General features: G+C 37.2%; 1 protein-coding gene across 5 annotated transcripts in view; it reads right to left on the bottom strand.

The window, feature by feature from the left end:
• Positions 1-596: 596 nt before the first annotated feature.
• The window catches only part of LOC139988417 (uncharacterized), a 288,130-nt gene continuing 270,716 nt past the window's right edge, over positions 597-18,010 (bottom strand). For 2 of the 5 annotated variants that reach the window (XM_072005835.1, XM_072005837.1), the window contains exons 6-8: positions 15,399-15,639; positions 13,254-13,293; positions 597-11,922 (exon numbers count right to left, since the gene is read on the bottom strand). In XM_072005835.1, coding sequence (XP_071861936.1) covers positions 13,254-13,293; positions 15,399-15,639 — 281 coding nt within the window. In that variant the 3' untranslated portion in view covers positions 597-11,922. Of the gene's footprint in view, positions 11,923-13,253; positions 13,294-15,056; positions 15,286-15,398; positions 15,648-18,010 lie in introns of those variants that run through there. The other 3 variants (XR_011800107.1, XM_072005836.1, XM_072005838.1) reach the window with 3 other exon arrangements.

Below are 18,010 nucleotides of genomic sequence, written 5' to 3'. Positions count from 1 at the left end.
CGTGATTTCTGAAAGGGACGTGGAATTTATGCATTATTATCTACGATCAATACACGTTTACCTTTTCGCGGCTATATATCAGATTAAATCGCATATTTATATTACTCAAACTTTCCCTTCTCTTTAATATATTAGCGATATAATTTTTAATCGACAACACGATCAACAGTTTGGTGGAAAATCAATTTTATGCATGGAAGATATTGAATATTGGAAGTGTAAACGATTTTCTAATATTCATAAAGGATTAAAGACATTTTATATAAAACTATTAAGATATCCCAATATACCTACCGTTCCAAGATAGAATATATCTTACATATATCCTGTAACAATTGTATAGTATTTCAATACCTTTTGTCCCAAAATTGGAAATTGTTTTCTTTAATATCTATTATATCTATTATATCTTTTATATCTGTCAAGCACCGTAGTATATTTTGACTCATATTCCATATAGATACATGACTATAACCAATATTCCTTTGACACATTCAGTTGACTCATTTCATATCTGCCTTGTTCATTGTTTCACTTCTTACACTTCGGAAGATTAATGTAGGTACAAAGGACAGGGAAAGTAGTAAATAGTCAGATTTAGATTTTTAAGCATTTTTTTACTAAAGAAACATATTTCAATAACGAACACACACGGACAAATCAGTGGTCGAACTAAACCATACAAGATTAGGTACTTCTCTATTTCTTCTTTGCCTCTAGAAGGTTACAATGCTTTGGTTATCTTTTTTTTTTTTTTGGTTTTAGGTATATAGGATAGTTATGGATATAATTAGTGTTCTTTCTTGTATTTTTTTTTTTTTGCTTTTTTTTTTGTTTTTTAGCACTGAAATTACCAAGCGGCTCAAAGTTCCCAGTTCGCTCTCAATCGCCTTGGCTGCTTAATCGCGTGATCGATCTGACACATAGTACTACTATCGTTATACAATAATTGCTATGAGCTATCGACTCGCCTCGACAAAATTCCGACCATAATCACGCGTATCAAGGAGCCATCTATTGCTTCGCATTTAAAGTTAAACATACGATGCGTCCACTCCAATTTCCATTATGTCTTTATTATAACGACGTTACATCAAAATTCACACGTTTTGAGAAAGCGACGAACGAACTCTTGCATTCTTTGCCGAGTAAAGAGCCAAGAGACGAAGATTCGACTCTCGACCTCTGGGGGATACGTAATCAGTGATTGACAAAATAATATGAAAATGCAAGTGTCGCATCACTCTTATCGCAGTTCGGTGACCTGCAATTAATTACTGTTACACGGTGATACGCGCAGACAGGTATTGATATGGCATTTAGATATCGTTGCAACACGCACGTACTTAGAAACTACGTACAATATCTGGTGATCGTGCGCCTCGTTTATGCACTTTATATTTCTTCGTTTCGACTTACCTGTTTATACGTAGGCGCTTTCGTTCGGCAGTTACATCAACCCGTACGATGTCAAATGGAAGGTTCGATACTTTATAGACTGTCGCGTGCCGGTTTTGGCAGTTCTACAAGGTTTTGCATCTCTTGTACATCACGGGATATACTATATTTCCATGTTATTTTATTTCGACGTGTTCACGGCGCTACGATGTTATTTCTAATTTGTACGAACGCGATACATTCGATAAATATCGTTTTGATATGTACGCAGTGTTCGGAGAGATATGTAAATCGATTTGAATCAACGACCGAAGATTTCTAGAAGACAATTGAATTCGTTAATATTCTCTTAACCCGTAAATCTCCTCGGTGCAATTATAATATACAACTTGAGCCTTGCAAACCCGCGCAAATTGCAGCAATGAGAAGTTGTCAGTCCGAGCTCTTTTTGTTTCACGTCAAGAGGAGATTTCAAACCTAACCTATAAAACGATTTACACTGAAAGCATGTTACGCGATACAGGGTGGCGACCTTTGGTTTCATCGTAAGACGCGACACGAGTCTTATGAGATCCTTTCGCACGGAAGTGACCTTTTATATCGTATGTCAACGGAACAGACATTCAAAAATCGCGATCATTATCAACGTTTACATCTTGCATAGAACAAACTTTACGTGAAACACTGCTTCGAGGCAAATTTATCTTTCGCGTTTGATATTTCAGATCGATGATTTTTTTGATTCCAAGTCGGTCCGTGGGCCAGGTTAGAAAAGGAAATCGGTATCGACTATGATTATCGCCGTTTCTCGTTTAATCGGGAAATAATATGCGTTTTATCGCTTCTCTCAGTCGTTCCACGTTCATCGAGCGAATCGCTTGGAATACTTATACGCGCGTAGGTTACCACGAGAAATTGGTTGTTCGTTTTCGTGTGACTCGTTCATTCCTTTCCTCTTGCTTCAACTTTACACCGGCGGATATACAGCACACGCACATATACTCGTACATACATATGCACAGACGAAATGTCCTATCTCACACGCATAATAGTTACGTCGTAATGTAGCGAATCCTTTGCAACGGCTATAGATATAAACTATTTAGTACGTAGTAGAGCATAATATGTACGTCGGTACGCGTGAATTCTCAGATGTTCCTCAGAATGTGCGTATGTGATACGCATGCAGCTCGATATATCGTATAATACATGATAAGAATAACATTATACAGTCGTACGTAATCATAGTAGTAAAAAGTAAAAACAGTATGAAAAATTATTGTATTGTTTCCCGTTACTTATTATTAGGTCATTGCTCCACGTTGTTGCACTGTAAACGCGAATATTGTATCTTTTTCGTACGAACAGCCATCAACGAACAAATAACATACATATTACTATGTGTATAGTTAAGAAATAGTTAAAGTATACGAGCTGGATCGACCATAGGCGTTTTAGTGCCCTCGAAGAGATTGTATTTTGTCGCCTTTACAGCTGTTACGATAGACATCGAATATGATAGATCGAATCAATTACTGAAACTAACGAAGGCGTCAAGATTTAGAGGGCACCACTAGACGACGCGTAGTTTGCCTAAGCTCCGGATTCCCAACCTGTTTGTCCTTATAAAATATTTTATCATGAAAATTTTCACGTTTATTTGTTTCAATACAACTATATCGCAATATTATATTAATACTCGTAACACTGATTCTTGGTATATGAAAAGAACGCACTTAATATCTAATTTTGAAATTATGGCAAAACTTAATGTTACTTTCTTGTTGTATTTAAAAATTCCTTCTCGTGCAGGTCTAACGTGATAGAAGGTTAGACATTGTTTGTACGATTCATGAAAGATAATCTCGGACTCGACAAAGGTTGGGAAACATTGACTTGAGTCAAAGATTGGCCCAATGCTTAGCCCCAATGGCTCTAATATAAGAAACAACATTCTTTCGGTTAACAGTATATGGTGTTTGCTCGTGTTACAATTAAATGGTAAATACACTTTAGTCGAAAAACGTGACAGGCGGACTACAGATTGCAAGCAATTCTTTGGTTTATAACAAACATTCATGGGACTGTTATAATCTCGAATTTCGCGTTCGGTGAGCTTCGAACATGGAATAACCATACAAATACAAATGTTCAAAATATCGTATTATGCGTAGGATGACATTGATGATGGTCAATGCTTTCTCGTGGTGAAGATATGACAATGCTAGGCTAGATAAGAATAAGTTTACGAATGATGTTATCTTTAAGTACAGAACTCCGTAGTTTCCTTCAGAGTCGAAATGATTCATATTGTCTCCTCTGAATACAGCTGGAAATCTGTTTGTGTCAATTTTTACGATAAAAGAGTAAACGTTCAACGATGAAATAGTTTTTTTTCCGTTACATTTAAATGGCGAAAATATCGGAAAAATGTGGAATTATACATCGTAAAACGTTCATCTAAGAAGGTATACATTGATCAGGTATGCCATTGCATTTCATTTTCGCAAATGTAAAATTCTCTTCAAAGGGCATACGATTTTAACAAATGATCATTCGCGTTAATTTGTTCTGTTGTGAAATGCGTATCATTGGAACAAAGTGCATATGACAATCAATGAATATGATAATTTTTTTAATGGCAATGTTTTCATGTTACAATAACCGTGATGTTTTGAATGAAACGTTTATAATAGTGGATGATGCTGATTTCTGCATAAGTATAATCACTCGCAAACGATGGATTATTATTGTCCGCTTATTCTTTTCTTAAAGAAATAAATATTAGACGTTACCCCAACTCGTGAAAATACGCCCGTTACTCCACTAATAGCAGCATTCGTTTAAACACGCACACATGCCTTTCATGAACAACAATTTTCCAATTTATTCGGCAATCCGATGAACGATATTTATTTATGGCAAAAATAGCGACGAAACATTCTTTCTAATTAATGATCGTCCTTTCGCCTGTGAGAAACTACGGAAAGGGACACGAAGAACTGTAACACAGAGATATTTAATTGCATCAAGCATTGTTCTACGAAATGCAGGAAAATTTCTTTCTTTTGGTACAATTACGCTTATCAAAAGTTTCGCAGCACTTTTGTATTGTACAGCTTTTTGAGAATTCATCGCATTGAAAATACTTTCGCAATGCTTATTTTAGATGCATCACGTTTCTCAAAATGCGTTTTCAATTTATTTGATGCATTGCACATGTTTATTGTAAGTATTAATAAACAAATTTGAACGTTATTTATTGATAATCGGGTGCAGCGTCTCGATGACTTCGTTATCGAGTGTTTCCATTCACCTTAAAGACAAGGCTCGATTTTATAGCATGCAATATTTCTAAATAAATGAAGAACAGAATTCAATATAGCCTACGAATTTCTATGTTACCAACAATAGTTACGTGGATTTCTGGTCAATTCACAAAGCGAAATTTACAGAAACCACCTTTGCCGACTAACTTCGGACACCATCCACTCGATTCCAATCGATCGAAATAATCTGTACATACTTCCTTTTGCGTCAACGACTAACAAATTTAAAGTATGGAAATTAATATTTACTATGTTTGGATACGAAGATTGATAAAATGATTCGAGTTCGAATCAATATGACATTTGGTCCTATCGATAAGTTCTCATCTGATTTTCTCCACATGCCATAAGTTCATAGCGCGTATTTCAAATGTGCTAACGCTGTCACTGTTTTCTCACCACGAATTCTTAATATTATCCCATTTTGGTGACGTTTCAATCTCTTCCAATATTATCTAATTAAAATTGTTATTTAATTAAACGAAACGATATTAGCGTCGCGTATACTCTGGTTTGAAATTTCATTGTTCAAAGCGATAATTTTCTACAACTACATTGTTTTGTAGTTTTGAAAGAACGCAGGCATTGTTGCATTTTTACTAGGATTGCGCTTGAAGCAATCGAATGATTCGCTCTAAGAGCTATCGACAGATTTTACAAATCGACGTCGCTCATTTTTACGGTTACCTCGTACCTTCTTGAATATCCTAAGAGAATTTACGTTACGACAACAAATCATCTAGATTCGTAGCAATCAATTTATTCTAAAGATTTTTAACGTTTCCCTTGTTTTCGATAGTTAAAAAATTTCACTAATATCCAGTATTCATTAAGGCTTATAGTCTTTTCTACGATTTTATCTAGGTTTCGTTAGGCGAATGAATACGAACCTGATAACACGCCAATTTAAACGATTAAATGCCCGTTTGGTTCATTTGGCGCATTTAACAAATTTTTCATTTCTTTTTTATCTAATAGCGTTATATAGTATAAAATAAAATAAAATTAATTGTATCTTTGTAGCATCTTTGGATCTATTTTGTTCATCTTAAATTTCCTTAATGTCGTAGTCTTTCTCTAAAATTGATTTTTACGACAGTTGTTAAAAGGATTCTCTAATAACATTCGCATTTAAGTAAAAACGAGGAATGATATTCAAAAGCGAAATTTCGCTTGTATTCAAATGAATTGAAGAAATGCTAACATACATTGTTTCAATGATAAAAACGCAATAGAAAAATATAAAACGAAAAACGTTCCACGTACCATTATAGCTGTATATACATTCGCCTAACATGACACCATGACAGATGCATTGGATCATCCCATAAATAATGCGGTCGTTGGTTCTCGTATTACTATTAAATAAAAATCAAATTTATTAGGAAATAAAAAATGTTGGCAATCGATCAGCGTTGAATTTTCTCGTATTTTTTATAATTCCATATATTTTTCCATGGAGCTTTCTATTCCAACTCTCATCGTTTCGAACATAAACGTGAGAATAACCGTGTTACTTATAGGACGACTCAATATATTCAACTCAGAATCAAAGCAGTCGCATAGCGAATGAAAGCAAGCGCAGAATACGCGAGAAAATTGTTCTAATCTAAAGCGAAAGTTTATTCGGATGGATTTTACAAAAACCTTTAAAACTTGAATTCACAGCATTCGTGAAACAATATTCGAAAGTATATTCACGATCTTTGTTAATATTTGCAATAAAAAAGTCCTCTAACGCAATTTCGAAATTCAATTTACAGGGAGATACATCGCTTTGACTCGTGTTTTCTTTGTAGAAAGAAGCATTTACCCGTCGCTTATTCGCGGTCGAATTATATTTATGATAACCCTTAGTCCTTCATGTTGCCGATGATATCGCTTTGAAATATACGGATAATAGAGCTTTGGTGCTTTAATAACCCTTTATTTCCTGCGATATTACACGTGGTAAATGTTCTTGCGGTTGTTTGCTTTTAAATTGTGCAAAGCCTGGCGGTGCGTGATCGTCAGGCATAAAGAGGAAATAATGTTGTCGGAACATGTCGACGATCACGATCGCCAAGTAATAATGAGATAATAATGAGTTGTAACGATTCGAGGAATTTTGAACGATAGTTGGAAGATTTGAAATGACAGCACGATTTACGACAAATTGAATATTTCATTGATACATCGATACTGTTATATCGAAATATAAAAGTATAAATTTGCTGTGAATTTTCGTTTTAGAAATTTTTGCGAAAATACACGTAGCTCGACGACGCGAACATATCCGAACCATTGAAGCTCAATTAGAGAGCTGTTTCAATTGGTTTAAAAATTTCATATACGATAAAACGACAAAGAACGTGATTAACGCGTTAATTGAGCTCGTTTCTTCGAGAAGAGAAATCAAGAAAAGATTTCGAGACATTCTTTTGTTTAGGGCACAGACTCAAAATTACCCCTTTATACATGCAAACTAAACCACTTCCCTGACACATTTTTATATTCAATCTAATTAAACGTATTTATAATAAGAGTTATATATGAATATATATTTAACATAAAAATATTTCAAATCAATATAAAAATAAATATAGAAAGATTTTCTTTGTACTGTCCGTACGATTGTGTTTAAAATAGTACTATAGCGAAAGCAGAAAATTGTTTCCCCCTAAAATTGTGCTATGAATTTCAATCTTTTAGGTTGATTTTCTACAATTCTTTTAGCGATAAAGGTTTCTTAATTAATTAAAGGAAAAATAATCTCTAACTCGTTACATCGTGTTTGCACGAAATACGATATGATGAAAAGAAAGAAGACGTTTTCAAAGAAATTCCAATTTAGATCGGAAATTCGATCGAAGAAGTATCAGTTTTGGCGAAGTAAGAAATGCATCAAGGCAGTGGTCGATTTTTCACTAAAATTCACTTACGTCCATTTCTCTACATCATTTCCTTCATGGCAGTTTTAGCTAGCTTCCGTGTGTCCGAATCCAACTAATCGGAACGTCTTACCTACTCGCTTAGCCTAATCGCGGCCATCAGCCGCAAAGGACTGCGAATTCATCCACTCACATCTTTCTGCCCGACATTCATTCTCTCATTTCTTTATTCCACGCTCTCCTCATTCTTCGTCAATCTGTTTTTTCCCTCGCTCTTTGGAATTTTTCAACTCTCACGGCCGCACGCACTTCCTTTTCGTCTTTCGCCACTTTTTTCCCCTTTCGTTTCCTAGAAATCGATATCGTCTCGTGCTGTTGAACCATATCGGCGCATCTCGTTAAGCGTACAGGTGAGAAAGTAGCTAAGATTAGAGCCGGAAGGATCAGTCTGGCTACGAGAAACAGTGGACACTTTTCTTCTTTTCTTTCTTCGTCGATACTATGCGTCAGGATTATGTGGCGCTTTAAATTCTTTCAATTTTATTTCGAATTTGAATACAAAAATATCAAGTATTTATTTTACTATCTTTGAATATTCTTGATTCGATATAAGAACGCTTTTTCGAACTAATTTTCGAGCTAATGTCTATTTTACGTGAAACGATAGTCGAAAATCTTTGAATAATCCAAGTAAAAAGATTCGACAATAATTAATTCCACATAATCCTGATGGTGATTTTTCGCAATTTTTAGTTTAGCAGATAGCATCGACGAATCTTACCCTTTCAAGTACTTACAATTCTTTTCTTATCGATCGACGTATTGTCGATCGCGTCAAACATAAACTGGCAATCCCATTGATCGGTGATTTACTTTAATTCTTGTGATATAGATTTCGTGCTAATGTCGATATTTAAAAACTCTCTTGTATTATTTATATACTCGTTCTTTCGTACACACTCCATATTTCTATTGTTCGTACTCCCATTCATTCGACTACCATCTTTCTCTCGCAACTATAACTTCTATAACTATATATGCTTTTTGTATCTGTAATCTATGGAGACGGCACAAAGCTGAACGGCTATTTAGTAGATACAAATATGTTACATGTATACGAGTACGATTTCTCACGCTTGCATTTCGCTCCGTATCGCGTTGATTGTAAAATTAAAACAGCCACACGACGAAACGATAGAGAAGGCATCCCTTGCTGGTTCGACACTTTACGACGAATTTTATTTATTGTCCCCGTAAAAGGCAGTGAAAGGATCTCGTTCTGATTTGTATAGTGTAAAAATAGTTCGAAAAGTTGATGGAATGAAATCATACCATAGAAATTATTTTCTGTTTCAACTACAAAAATGATTTTTCTATGTCGCCTCTTTACGTACGCTCGTTACTTTTTCTTACTCGTTAGTCGTTGCGATTGGTATAAAAATTTTGTGCGATTAATTTACATTTGTGCAATAAATTAAGCAATTCAAGAAAATTGTCATCGTTATCGTAGTATAAAATAGGAATTCAGTCGGTATTTGTGGATGGTTTTCGTCGTGATCGTCCAATGTTCAATTATTTTTCTATGGTACGGTTGGTCTATTCCGATCTACGAATAACTGGCATATCGGAAAAGTTTATAACAACATCGTTGTTCTTGTCATTTAGTATACTCTGAGCGATAGCATTGCTAAATATGCGCTACGGCGATTGTCATTTCAAATGTACGGAGATTTACTCTGCATACTAAAGTAACAGCAATATCAAAGTTCGTGTAGCAAACACGTACGTCGAATTAATATTTCTCTACACACCGATTTCGAATAAATCTTCAACACGCGTCACCTCAGTTTCCTGTTAATTAATCCAATAATACGTGCTACAACATAAATCACGTGTAATTACAAGATAATCGATTTTTCAATTATTGGTCTTTGAACTTGTCAATATATCGAACGCATTGTACGATTTCGGAAGTACGTTTCATTCGTCTCAGTGAGAAAGTGAAAATAATTTCAATTTCAATTTCATAGATACTTCGTTCTTGATTTTTTCTCGCGAATTTTCCAAATCCGTTATTTTCGTTAGTAACCATTTAATCGAAGCGTAGTTGTTCATTCATTGATTCGATACGAATTATTTTTCAAATGTCTATATTTTTGGAATCCTAACGAAGAACATAGCGAAGCTACATTTTTATCAATTGAAGCTATTTTAAACATTTTCTATAACAGCGAAGATGTTAGAAGAAGCAAATCCGAGAAAGATTTACGTCATATTTTTCTGTCAACTTCAAAACAGAGAATATCCAACTGCCAAAATAAGCTCTCAAATCCGAATGTTTCGATACAGAAGTTCTTTAAATATTCGGTTAGAAAAAAAAAAAATCCACGTTCCTTCACACGTTCCCGCTCTCTGCGTCGTTTATCATTCCGTGTCTCGTAAATCTGCTTTTATCGTTTACTATAACTCCTGTGCAATTCACACCGCGCGAGGTGCTAGCAGTCTTGTCGCAATCATTCTTCGTAAAGCGTGCCTCGGCTCTTACCCTATCGTTCGTCTACGAGCTAAGAAACATTGTAGGAACTAATGTCGTTCGATCGACAGATGTCGTGAAATCAACGACGCGATTGCGACGGAAAACTGAGAACGATGAAAACTACACGCACGAATAATGAATCTCAAACGATAAACCACACTTGACTAATTAATTTCCACCCATTTAGATTTCTTACCACTAGCTACAGTTTCTTTCTATTCTCTTCGTTTCTTTCAATTTACCATTTCTTTACTTTTTCTTACTTTTTCTCTCTTTCTTTTTTTCATTTATGCGAAGAGAAATGCCAGCGTGCAGAACGTAATTTTTTATCAATCTTTCCCCTCCGTGTCCGAGGCCCGTTGTGATAATTTCAGCCGCGGCTTGTGCTCGCGATTTTTCGCCCCGCGACACTCACGCATCAACGCAATTTAACCACGCACACATAACGCACGACACGTAACACACGTACTGCACCCGCATGCACACATCAGCGTGTCCCACGGTAACGATTTTCCGTGAAACGTTTCCTCTGCCTTTCGGCCCGATCAATATTACCTATGTAATTCACCCTTTGCCGCGTGCACATGGCTGACGTCAATCCGAAGTAACGGCGGCCGATGGAAAACGCGGTTCAGGGGCCATATCGCTTTCCGGCGTCGACGTTGATCAAACGTTGACAGTGGATTTTGTCGCGGAGATTGCAGCGCGGAAACTTTGCGCATGGGAGCGTGAAAAATTAAAAAAATCTCCTCGAGCGTGCATTCAATTTTCTCTTATGATACACGTACTATTTTGCAATTACAATTTTTCCACGAATTATTTCTCTTCTGCAAATTTCAATATCCCCGGAGCTAACTGGTACGTAGCGGGTGTGTTTCAATTTTTAATACAAAACATCGAATTTACGTATTAGATCGCGATAATCGCTGGAATTGAAGATACGTCGCTCCCATCGCAAAAATTTCCACCACTCACGAGAGAATGCACGTGTATCCAGAGTACCGTTTTCATAAAATCGGTACCGAGGAGACAGCCGGCTATTCACGTGACTAGATTACGTAAAACTCAACGATCGGTTAAATAAAAGAACAAATGACTACGCACACGTGTACCGCGAGAACGAATCTCCGGTTGTTCCCTGGCTGTGCATCGATGACTCCTTTCCCCTTTCCTAGTCTCACTCTCAACATACTTACTCTCGACGTACTTGCACTCTCAGCATACTTTCTTCCCTCTCCAATAACTACACGCACACGTACAACGTATATTCGCGCTGAAACGAAATTTTTGTCCAATTATCCGTCGGATCACGTGTCCACGCCTCGCATCGTGCCGATGCCATTCGCCCCGTTCGTCTCCATCACCAAGCGAGTTTCCACTCAACTCGGTAGCGACTCAAAGAACGCGCGGCGAAACGCGTAGAATGAGACAGGTCGGAAGGCACGAGTTCCATCGATGAACTCGGTGTCCGTTCAGACCTACGTGCAGCGTTCGACGATCTGCAGCAGCGACTTTCAGCCGCGTACACGCACCGCGTGATTTCTGCTTGCTGGTCGGCTTCGTAGGGCCCGATCCGGGGCTGATCGAGGCGGGAAGCTCGCCGATCCGTTCGGTGGAGGTGAAAAGGTGGTTAGGGAGTTGCGTGGCACGCCAAGATGTTCGCCGGTAACACGCGACCGATGTGAATAGGAACGATGCGACGCATGGCGTCGTCACGTCCCCGGGGGGAGGGGGCGGTGAGGGCACCACCGCACCGGTTCACCCTGCGGGCTCTGGTCCAGGCCTGCCTCTGTTCGTACCAACAACAATCAACACGCACACGGTCAATTGCGAAAATTGCCTTTAGAGCCCTCTGCACACTATCGACGACTAGTCGCTCGCGAAAGAGACTGTACGGGTACGTGCGCGCATTTGACGACGCGATTGCTGCACGATTGTTTCGTTTTCGAGGTGTGGCAACTGGATAACGAGCGGTCTGTTTTCATTTTGTCACTGGTTTTATGAAATTGAGTCTATCCGCGCACTAGCGGATAACAAATAGTCGACAGGACTACTAGAATTAAATTTATCCACAGAATGTTTTGTCTCTGAAACTTTTGTTCCTTTTGAAAATTTATCACACGCGTTCAAAAGACTAATTGTTAACCGAACACGATCAGACTCTATTTTTTTACGAACGAAGCCTTAAATGGAAATTTTATTCCACATTTTTCATTTGTTTTCGCGTGTAGAAAAATCTCCTGCTGATTGTTTACTCACAGTGGATCGGCGATTAGCCAAGTTCGGGTAAACCTGGCAAAGCTCGATCTTCTCGAAAACGAAACGCCATATGAAAAGATCTTGTTCTATGCCTTTCTCTTACTTTTTTCATAAGAAACCACGCCATAACCCGCCTGTACATGTTATTCAGCCGCATCGACGTATGTAAGCGGTTTTGTTGCCAAGTGCGCGCAGGTACAGCGATAAAATTGTTTCGTTGCATTACGCGAACGACAACGACTGAAACTGGCGCGCGACGAATTGTCGCTATTGCGCGGGGGCTCTTAAAGCTCGTGCTGCCTTTTTCGAAGGGAATGTGCCAGCGAACTCCACGTTTTGTAAAAGTCTGTAACGCGGTTTCATGCTTTTCGCTCGGTGTAATCGTGCCGATCGAGATCGTACGAGCGGCTAGGTGGATGTGCTTGTGGAAGACGCGAGAGGGAGGGAAAGGGTGCTTTTTTTTTGCGAGCCAGATTGGAAACGGAGTGGGTGAATAAGTGCGTTTGTACGGCGCGATTGTACAAAGTGGATCTGTGATAGGGAAGGGAGGAGCGAAGTTGTTTGGCTCGTGTTTTCATCGTTTTATGATAGCTGGTGGTTTCTATACGCTGGCTTTGTTCGTCGATGCCGCTTGTATTGGAAGGATGAAATCGAACAAGATGTCCACGGGGATAGACAATGGGGGAAATTTTTTATTGCTGGTGTAAATTGCGAGTTTATTTTTCGCGGTACATGCTTTTTGGTTTTACGTGAGAAGCCGGAGAGTTGAAAAGGCAGCACCATTTCAGGTTTCTGTACGTTTAGACGTTCAAGTTATTTATAGTACGAAGAGTAGTTTTAATAACAATTTGATCGACTTACCTACACAAACCATTCGTCTTTTTGGCTGGAGGAGATGTCGCTACAAAAACATTTTATTAATTGAATTACATTTCTCCAAGTTAAATTAGATTATATATGTATATTTGTAGATTAGAAATGTACATATGTATATTTCAAAATGTAATAAAATATAATAAAATTCTGCTAAGAATATAATTGATGTTGGATTAATTTTGATTTAGAAAAAAAAAGGAATTATTTAATTCAAAAAGATATGGAGAAATTTCTAGTTAAGGTATCGCAACTTATATTAGTGTCAGGGTGTTGTTATCGGCTAATAAAATGTCAATATTGTTTTATAAGCAATTTCTTCGTTTTATGTATTGCATCATAACCATTGATGGATCGCTTAAGTAATATCACATAATACTTATGTGATAAGCTGCGAAACGAAATTAAATTTAAAATTTAATTAAACGTCACGAGACTGTGAAGTATGACTGACATTAACGCAAACATTTATTTAAAAAGCGAGCAGGATTCGAAAGCTGAAACAATTTTAATCTAGTTACTGTGTTCTGAGAATTTTTTAAGTACCATTTTAAAATGTATGAATTTCAATTTAAACGCGCACAAAGTGCATTACTTTGAGATTCAATGCATTTGAAAATTAATGTACACTATGTTTGTATTCTTTAATAAACATGTGTTGTGTAACTGAACATTAGTTACGACCTCTTCTAATTGTTTTCATATCTTCTCGAAATTTTTCGTACTATTTTTCTTGGAAGAAAAAGGATTAAGTAATTTCGTTGATAACTTTCTATTCTGAACAGGATAGTTACTATACTGCAGACGTTTATACAAATTCATATTTTTATGAATATAATTGAAAAACTGGAACCTGTGTAGAATATTGTTTTACCTGACTGAATATCATAGAAAATATTATATTTTCATATTTACATATTTTTACACATCACGTGTATATTCTGTATACCATGAAATTTCATCTACAAATGCATACAAATCCGCAGTGCTCGCAACAGTGCTACTGAAATTTCAGAATATTTCGTATACATAACGTCAATATTTATAATACATGCAAAGGGTGTGTGCCAGTAGCTCGTGAATTTTACGCTTAACGTGCTACGTGTACATGTAATCATAAATAGTTTCAAATTGTTAAATCGCCTCGGCGACTTGTTCGGCTGCGAACATATCACTAATCATGATGTCGTGAATGCTGTGGAGGATTTTTCTCCCCTTGGTCGTCTGAAAGTTCTCTTGATAATCAAACCAAGGGTAGTCCTTCTCAATCTTTTAATTAGAATTTTTTCTTCGAAAGATCGCGGAGAGAACAGTCGTCTCGACAAAGCATCTACGGCATTCATTTTTAAGGATCGATATACTCGCGTATTAAATTATCGACTCGAATTAAATGAACGCAGTGAAGAAAAGGACTTCTAAATGGTCGCAGCAATCGCAGAAAGGAGTAGGACGCGCGACACTGGCTGCAGCGCGAAACAGAACGTCTTGAACGAAGGAAAAATGTGTGCGAGGCTGAAGAAAGATAAAAAATAAAAAATAAAAAAAAGATAATAAAGAGGCTGTACTGATGCAATGGATATCCATAGACTTTTGTTTAGCGTAAAAGCGTTATATCCACGTCCTATGATCTGCGAATCGACTGCAGTCATTATCCAAGCAATCAATTCGCTCTGATGGTGGGTTAAAGAAAGAAACAACAGCACAAAACAAAAATTATATCGTATTATATAAAACGATTTCCGAAATATTTTATTACGATATATTGTATTACGTATCGCCGCTTCTGGTGTATTTTTGTTGTGTATTATTGTTCAAATATTTTCGTCAGCCTGTACACCGCTGTTCGACATTGATAATGGTACAACTCCAAAAATCTCAAATTTGCTTCGTTTATTCGATACAATGGCTACGTTATATTCCTATTTTTATCATGTAAAACAGCATATTCATAGTGCGATCAGTTTTTCGTATGCCGTTATCAACCTGTCCCTAGGTTTAGAACAACGCTTTGTCTCCTCTCCTCCAAAATTTACATTTTTTAAGTCGTACCATTATCGATACCAAGCAGCGATATATCTCGCGCCTTATGAATGATTCTACTGTAATTACTGATTTACGGTTTGATTTAGTTACCTGTCGGAACCGTGGCTCCTCACTTTGCCTGGCAGTAGAGGCGGACCCGGGCCGCGCTGTGCCCGTGCCTGAGGCCCGCAGGGCGCAGCCAGTTTCCCGGCCGCGGCAGGGTCGTGGCACCCGTTACCCCCGATCCGAGGGCCGAGCCGTAGGTCCCCAGCGCTCCCAGCGTGCCCGTGGTGCTCTTCAACGTGGTCATGCCCACCGGTAGGCCTGCGCTCGCTCCGTTCGATCCGTACATCTGTTGCACTGGAATTCCGTAAAACACATCAGTCCCGCCATAGCACCTGCATCTCTTCCGATTTCAGTTCGAAATGCGTTTATTTCTCATTCTGTATTATCTTTCTATTATCACGTGAAATATTCCTCTGTTTTTTTGTTTCCTTTTTTCTTTTCTCAAAGTAAAGTCTACCTTTTCAAGCGCATTCTAGAATTTAATTCGTTATAAGTAACTTTTATTATAATCACGATATATTTATTTGTTAAATATAGATATCAGATGTGAGTATTGTTATTAATATATTTAACGTTATCCTTTTATATTATTAAACTTATTAAGCGGACAAGGTGTACTAGTCTTTTTATGCAATACTTTACCAAGATATCATATGAGATAAAATAAGAGAAACATGTTATAGAAACGTAGACTCTCGAATGATTTATTAAAAAATTATAACAGAAATACAAGAAGAAGGGATCGTTGGATCTCGTTATAATTCCCTTTCAAATTGTCCATTATTACGCAGGACTGATATCTACGGAAAATAACATCTATCGTATTGCTAATCTTTTTATTGTGGTAGTTTTTTCTCTTCAATTGCGACAAACTCATTACGGATACTCGGAATTAATTTCTCACGCGTCTTACGTAACTCGTATTCGATAAACTTTCTCTTTTACAGTTGTCAACAAGTGAAAATCCATTGACTTACTGGCGCTTTTAGGAGCGAAGGAATTGATCCTCCTTGAACTATGTATCGCTGAGATCGCATAACCATTATCGTACTTGCTGACCAAACTCAGCGAGTAAACATTGCAGTTGGTGTAAACATATCAGATCGATATGATGTCATAATAATAATAATCGATATCATATCGAATCGACAATGTGTTCTTATGCTGTGTCGATAAAATGTCAGCCCGTTATCATTTCGTATTTTTGTTATAATAAAGCATCTAAGAGCCTATGTTTACAAACAGTTTTGTTTCTTAATTTTTCAAATGGAATATACACCTTTTGCGAAAAAACTGTGACACCCTGTACATATTAAATTGTTATAGAATTAACACATTAATAAATATATTAACTCGTGTTTGAGTAAGTATGAAGGTAAAGTATTTGACCAATTGGTTCAACGTGATATCTTGAGTTATTTTGTTAGTTTCTATGTTGCACCAAGTTTGACTTTTTAAATATTCGCTGGTCTTTTCATATTGTTTTAATGTTAATTTATATTTGAGACGCATATGTTACATACATTGTTAGCACGTCTGTTAATGAAATGATTATGTTAAGCGGGGAATATATACATTTCTCGTGAAATATCTAGGAATAAAGATGTAGTAGCGATGGGCTCAAACACATCCGCAAAGAATGAAGTTTTCGAATAGATCGAAACCTAAACGCGATCGGAACCGATCTATAAGTATCTCGCGATATAAAAAAAGATGGATCGCAAGTAGAATCGAATGCTAATCGAACAGACTTGAAACTTAACGAGCTCCTTATCAGAAACTCTCTGTTCGACTGAAATTATTTTTCACCGCTATCGTTCTCAAATAATTACAAACGTAAAAAATTTAATTTGATTGGAAAAATAAAATTTATAAGAATCCCTTTCATCGCCTATAGTTGTGCGTAATTTTCCTAAATTTCTTAGAAGAAGAAGAAACGTTTCACAATACGTTTCTCACTCTCGTGATTCGATAGCTCTTCGTAAAAATGTTCGATTCGTTCAAGTATCGGAATAGTTAAAAATAAATTTTCGAAACTTTGAAAATACCTGTTCCCAGGTTAAAAAACAATTTTTGAGGATGGAATACTTCACAAATACAACGAATTCTATCAACTTCTACGAATTCCATGAGCGACGAAATCTACCTTATACTACTCGAATCTTTAGAAATTGAACTTTCGGTATTAGATCTGATTCGAATTTACAAATACAAATATCCGAATCTGGTCGAATTTGGTCCCATCGCTAAGCGAAAGCGGGTCGAGCATAATTTTTCTAGGCAAAGCCCTTTCGACAAGAATGCGTTTAACGTGCCATGACTTGCGAACGGTGGAGAAAACGTCTGGCGATCGGATATATGCGTTGAACGTGACGAGGAAGAGGACTGGCGAACTTGCGCGAGTTCATACAAGTTTTAGACGCGTATTTGTCATGTCTCCGGCGTTCATTGCTTTTGTTTAGTCGGCACGGAACGCATCTGCCATTTTTATAGCAGGCGTCGCGCGGTCTGCTCCGTGCAAACCGCCGTTTCAAGGTGGCACAGCGACCTGCGAAACGTGATTCAAAGCATTGAACGTACGATCTCCGCATCATAATTCTCGTGAAATCGAATTGTCGAGGGTGGAGAGAACGAAAAGCGTTTTTAGATACTCGAAA

The sequence above is a fragment of the Bombus fervidus genome, chromosome 6, assembly GCF_041682495.2.
Source record: "Bombus fervidus isolate BK054 chromosome 6, iyBomFerv1, whole genome shotgun sequence".
NCBI classification, from domain to species: domain Eukaryota; kingdom Metazoa; phylum Arthropoda; class Insecta; order Hymenoptera; family Apidae; genus Bombus; species Bombus fervidus.
The sequence above is the reverse complement of the archived record's forward strand: the minus strand, read 5'-3'. Positions and strand labels throughout refer to the sequence as shown.